The sequence below is a fragment of the Merops nubicus genome, unplaced genomic scaffold (genome assembly GCF_000691845.1).
Source record: "Merops nubicus isolate BGI_N331 unplaced genomic scaffold, ASM69184v1 scaffold19177, whole genome shotgun sequence".
Taxonomy (NCBI): Eukaryota; Metazoa; Chordata; class Aves; order Coraciiformes; family Meropidae; genus Merops; species Merops nubicus.
Window position 1 is genome coordinate 2,657 of NW_008619804.1, and position 5,798 is coordinate 8,454.

The 5,798-nt window shown below is 55.2% G+C and overlaps 1 protein-coding gene across 1 annotated transcript in view; it reads right to left on the reverse strand.

Annotated features, from left to right (window-relative positions):
* HEXA (hexosaminidase A (alpha polypeptide)) overlaps nt 1-5,305 on the reverse strand; it is a gene marked incomplete at its 5' end in the record, with an annotated part of 5,971 nt that extends 666 nt beyond the window's left edge. The window contains 11 exons of the mRNA XM_008943937.1: nt 754-844; nt 1,098-1,278; nt 1,680-1,752; nt 2,062-2,148; nt 2,444-2,624; nt 3,545-3,677; nt 3,760-3,861; nt 4,592-4,702; nt 4,831-4,877; nt 4,997-5,062; nt 5,207-5,305. Of these exons, the coding sequence (XP_008942185.1) occupies nt 754-844; nt 1,098-1,278; nt 1,680-1,752; nt 2,062-2,148; nt 2,444-2,624; nt 3,545-3,677; nt 3,760-3,861; nt 4,592-4,702; nt 4,831-4,877; nt 4,997-5,062; nt 5,207-5,305 (1,171 nt within the window). The remainder of the gene's footprint in view (nt 1-753; nt 845-1,097; nt 1,279-1,679; nt 1,753-2,061; nt 2,149-2,443; nt 2,625-3,544; nt 3,678-3,759; nt 3,862-4,591; nt 4,703-4,830; nt 4,878-4,996; nt 5,063-5,206) is intronic.
* Between the last annotated feature and the right edge of the window lie 493 nt (nt 5,306-5,798).

A 5,798-nucleotide genomic window follows, 5' to 3' on the forward strand; every position in this document is an offset into this window, starting at 1 on the left:
TTGTGGCCAGCAGGACCACAGCAAGGATCATCCTCCTGGACTGGGCACTGTTGAGGCCACCCCTCAAATCCTGGGTTCAGTTTTGGGCCCCTCACTCCAAGAAGCACCTTGAGGGGCTAAAGCATGTCCAGAAAAAGGCAACAAAGCTGGGGAAGGGTCTAGAGCCCAAGTGTGGTGAGGAGCAGCTGAGGGACCGTGGGGGTGCAGAGCCTGGAGCAAAGGACGCTCAGGGGAGACCTTCTGGCTCTCCACAGCTCCCTGACAGGAGGCTGGAGTAAGGTGGGGGTTGGGCTCTTCTCCCAAGGAACAACCAACAGAAAAAGAGGAAACAGCCTCAAGTTGCCACAGGGGAGGTTGAGGTTGGCCCTGAGGAACAATTTCTTCCCCTTGAGGGTTGTGAATGGCTGTCCCAGGCTGCCCAGGGAGTCCCCATCCCTGGAGGGGTTTCCAAGCCGTGGAGATGTGGTGCTAAGGGACATGGGTCAGTGGGGACCTGGCAGTGCTGAGGGAACAGCTGGACTCCATCTGAAAGATCTCACCCAACCAAAGTGATTCTATGAATCTATGTCTTAGTCTCACCAACCCTCAGTGAAGCTAGTCCAAGGCCAGAGGTGCTGCCAGAGGACAGGGACAAACACCAGGCCCAGCCCAAACCCATGGCACTCAGTACATGATGCTCAGCAGTGACGGACAGGGGCCAGAGCCCTGCCCCACACATCTCCAGCTCACCCATCGCCCCACAGCTTCTCTTACCAGAGCCTGGGGGCCAGGTTCGTGACATCCACGTATTCACCCCACATGCAGGCCTCTCCACCCATCACCAGCTCCTTCTGCTCAGGGCTGCCTGCCAGAGGACACAGCATCCAGCGGTGAGGGGCTCAGCCACGGAGGCCAGGACTTGCCCAGCTGGAAGCCCCCTGCTGCAGAGAGCATGCTGGGGGAGAGCAGAGTTGTCTTCTGCTGGCAGGAACCAAGGGCATGGTCACGCAAGCACCTTCATACCAGCAGCAAGAGTGGATTAGCAGGCCAGCCAGCCCAGGCATTAATTCTGACCACCCACTCAGCTGTCAGGAGGGAAGGGGACAGAAAGAACACACCTTCAAACTCCAAGGGCTCCACCTGGTAGGCTGCCATCCAGTCCTGCCCGTAGGAGATGCGGTTGAGGTACCAAGGGGCAGAGAGCAGAGCCCGGTGGCCAGCCTTGGTGACATTGGCCATCTCCTGCAGATACGGCGTGGAGCTCTCCTTCCACACGTGGATGATGGTGTCTGGCCTCATCTGAGGAGCACACGTGAACCCCATGCCCAGCATCAGTGTGGCACCAGTTCCCCTTGCAAGCAGAGTGCCACAACCCTCAGTGGGAAACTGAGGCAGACATTGGCTTGACTTTGGAGCCACTTCCCATCTGGTTTGCAGAAGCAACAGAAGGAGGTGTAAGCCCATTTGTGGGGCGTCCCAGGCAGAGTCAAAACCTGCCTCTTGCAGGTGCACATACAAGAGCCTGGAGGAAGAGCCTGTGACAGCAGTGTGACAGAGCCACCATGAGGCCAGCTCACTAGGAGCACCATCTCAAGACGTCCCCTACCACAGCAGCCCCAGCAGGGAACCCCAAGGGCACACCAGTGCACCAGCACCCTTCACCCCCACACAGGGAACTGGCTTAGACAGGCAGCTCTCACCTTCACCCCATTGTCAAACACCTCCTGCCACACGATGTAGCCTTTGCCAAGGGAAGAGACAATGTCCAGAAGCCTGGAGTGGGAAGAGGATTGAGTTTTGGGTCATCCCAACACCCACAGCGGGACAGGAAGGTACTTCTAGAGGAGAAGGGAAAAAGCACAGTCCCTCACAGGGCTCCCCTGCCCCTCAGCCTGGGTATCTCTGTGGTCAGTCTCCCAACAAAACACAGCTACGCTGAAAATGTAGCTAGGAGAACTTTTGGGGGTCAGGGAGATGTGCTTAAATAGATGTGCTCCTGGAAAGGAGTGTCCTTGAGACAGCACAAGATATTTGTGCTGGCCACATACTGCAGCTGCAGTCCCAGGATGCAACTGTTCTCACCTCTGGATGTAGAACGACTCTAATTTTTTGTAATCTTCACCAAAGCCCATCTCCTTCATGAAGGCACGGATATTTGGATTGGATGTCCTGTGTACCAAAGAGAAGATAATAAAAGCACTGCAATCTGAGCTCTGGAGTATGGTTAAGACATGGCCAAATTTGCTCCACATCAGTCCAAGAGCTGTGGCTGTGCCAGCATCAGCAGCTTCCCAGAGCCAGCATCACTGTGAGTGCAGAAACCCCAACAATCACCACACAGAGCCTGGAGGAGCAGGACAGGACAACTAAGATCTGGAGATGATGGTGACCAAAAATCAATGGGCTGTGACTCCAGTCCCAGGTATTTCTCCCCAGTCCCCACCCAGACTGATCCCAGACTCACCAGCACGTGAAGTCCACCTCATCGCCACCAAGGTGAAGAAAGAAGTCTGGGAACACAGCGCTGACCTCTTTAAACAAGCTGCTCACAAACTGGTAGGTGCTGTTAAGGATGGGGTTGATAGGCCCATAGGTCCCAGAAGGATCCTTGCCCAAATAGCATGGAGTCAGGAGGCCTGGGGCACCTGGGTCATAAAAAAAGGTCAGTGAGGAAGGGCATAAGTGTGGCTGTATCAATGCCTAAACCCCCTCCCGCTCCAGGTCCTCCTCAGCACAACCACATGCACAGGGTCTTCTGCAGTGCAGGACACAACGCTTGGAGGCAGGAGAGAAAAAGACAAGGCCAGCAGTTTCCTGGAGCTCCTCACACTTCCAGACAGGGAAAAGGAGGCACCTGCAGTCCTTGGGGCAGGGAGCAGCATGTCAGGACTGAGGCACCACTGAGCAGAGTGAGGAAGCTTAGTTAAACCCAAGATGACAGCATGGTAGAGGTTGGAAAGGACCTCTGGAGATCAGCTTGTCCAAGCTTGTCCACCAGGGTCACCCAGAGAAAGTTGCTCAGGACCATGTCCAGATGGGTTTGGAATCCCTCCAGAGCAGGAGACTCCACAATCTCTTCGGGCAGCCTGCTCCAGGCTCTGCCACCCTCACACCAAAGAATTTTCTCCTCCTGGTCAGGTGGAACCTCCTGCGCTCCAGTTGGTGCCCATTGCCCCTTGTCCTGTCGCTGGGCGCCACTGACAAGGCTCTGGCTCCAGCCTCTTGACTCCCACCCTTTAGCTAGTGATGAGCATTGAGAAGGTCTCCTCTCAGTCTCCTCCATGCTAAACAGTCCCAGGTCTCCCAGCCCTTCCTCATCAGATCCTTGCAATCGCCCATGACTCTGGTTTTGGCAGAGCAGATGTTTCCAAAAAGTGACTCAGTTTGGACCCAAGAAGAGATGCAAACTTTTCCCCTTTGCATTTTGCTCCCCAAGCTGGACCGTTGGGTGCCACTTCCCTTAGATGCTGGTTTGCTCCTCCCGCGGGACACGATTGCCCACACCCAGCTTTCGGGATGCAGGTCTCAGAGCCCCTTCCTCCTCCCAGCAGGGTCTCCTCCTCACCTGGGCCCCAGGACAGCGTGTGCCCGGGAGTGTCAAACTCCACGAGGACCCTGATGCCGCGCAGCCGGGCGTGCTCGACCACCACCTGCACGTCGCTGGCCGTGTACACGTGGGTCATGGCATTGAAGGCTCCCTGGAGGAACACGGGACATCTCAGTGCCTTGCCCAGCTGTCCAGGAAGGCAGCTGCTCACCCTAGGCCAGGGTGGAGGTTACCTGCTTGCTGAGCTCTGGGAAGGTGAAGCTTTCATAGGGGAAAGACGGGTCATCCACAATGTGCCAGTGAAAGACATTGAACTTGTTGTAAGCCATGACGTCCTAGGAAGGAACAGGAACAGAGATGAGGCTGCCCTGACCCTTCTATGATTCTCTTCTGAAAGGTCACCCCGCTTGCCACAGAAAGGAGACAAGGACCCCAGTCTCCAAAAGAGCAAGGCAGAGTCCCTAAATGTTCCCCAAGACCCAGGAGGGATTCAAAGACCTCTTAGAATAATTTTGGTTGGGTGAGACCTTTCAGGTGGAGTCCAGCTGTTCCCTCAGCACTGCCAGGTCCCCACTGACCCATATCCCTCAGCACCACATCTCCACAGCTTGGGAACTCCACCATTGCCCTGGGCAGCCTGGCACAGCCATTAACAACCCTCAAGGGGAAGAAATTGTTCCTCAGGGCCAACCTCAACCTCCCCTGTGGCAACTTGAGGCCGTTTCCTCTTGTCCTATTTCTTGGGAGAAGAGCCCAACCCCCACTTTACTCCAACCTCCTGTCAGGGAGTTTTTGAGCGCAAGAAGCTCTCCCCTGACAAGGGACAAGGAGGAGGGACAGGCAAGCTGGTTTTGTCCAAAAAACCTAGGTGTGACAAGCTCTTCCTCGAAGAGATGTAGGTGCAGTGGCCGTCACAGACAGCTCCTACGATCTTTGGAAAGAGGCCACACAAAAAAAAACCAAAAACAAACAAAAGCCCTCCAGGCCACTCAAGGAGCCCCCAGTTGCTGCAGAAGAAGGGACACCCCAACTAAACCACCTCCTCTCCCAGCACAGGCACCCTACCAGGGTTTCCAGGATGGCTCTCAGAGGCAGGTAGTGACGAGAAGTGTCCAACAACAGCCCCCGGTGAGGGAAGCGGGGAAAGTCCACTATTTCCGTCTGATTGATGTAGTACTGCACGGGGACAACATGAGTAAGAAGTGAGCAGGGCTTGGAGCAAATCAGCCATTAGCAGAAGACAATCAGGGTCACCTTTGTTGCCAGGGTACCCTCACCACCCAGGAGATGAGGCCAGGACTCACCGTGCCGTTCTCGTCTCTCCCAACAAGCTGGCTGAACGTCTCCAGGCCTGCAGGAAAACCAAACAGACCAGCCCTTTCTCAGCACAGATCCCCCACAGGAACAGAGCTCAATCAACCAGTAAATCCATGGAAATAGAGGCCCAGAGAGACATCCCCAACACCTCACCTCTGAGAGCTCCCCAGACAGCATCTGCAGAGAGCAGCAAGGAGCCTTCTGAGACAACCAGCTTATCTGAAACGCAACATCAGAGGGGTCGGCGCTGGCTTTAGGTCCCACACCCCACCATACGTGGCCATGGGTACAGAACAGTGCTCTGGGACCCCAGGGAAGCGACTTTTGGGATTCTTAACTTTTCTTCTTAACCTTGATACTCACAGCTTTCCTTGGAGTCCAGGCTGGGAAACCCATCGCAGCCTGGTGTGGCAACAAAGACGAAGAGCTGAGTGCAGGGTGGCCCCCACGGTGGCTCGTTCTCTGCAAAGGACACAGACCCTAGACATCAACCCCATCCTCATTCTTTTCCTTGCTTCCAGTCCACCTCTGTCCTTTCAGCCCAGCTAGGGATGGAAGGACAGGAGTAGGTGGATTTCTAACATACGTGGCAACTCCTTGTTCAACCCAGAGCAGGCAGAGAGCTGTTCTCTGTGAGAACAAGGTGAGGGGTTGTTTTGACACAGGCGACCAGGAGCACATGAGCTGATCCCAACCTTCAGCACAGAGGTCTGCTGGTGAGGAAGCCCCCAGGGAAGGCTTCACAGTGGAAGCTTAAAGAGCACACACAAGAGGAGAGATATCAGAGTACAGTCTAGCAGCAGCTCCTGAGGCTTCCTGGAGACCAGCTCCTGCTCTAAGCAACACCCACAGCTACTCAAATCTTCTCTGGGTTGCAAAGACCTTAATACTTCCAAACTCTCTCGACACTGGGAAAAAAGCATGAACCTAAGAGCTTCACTACCCCACCTGCACT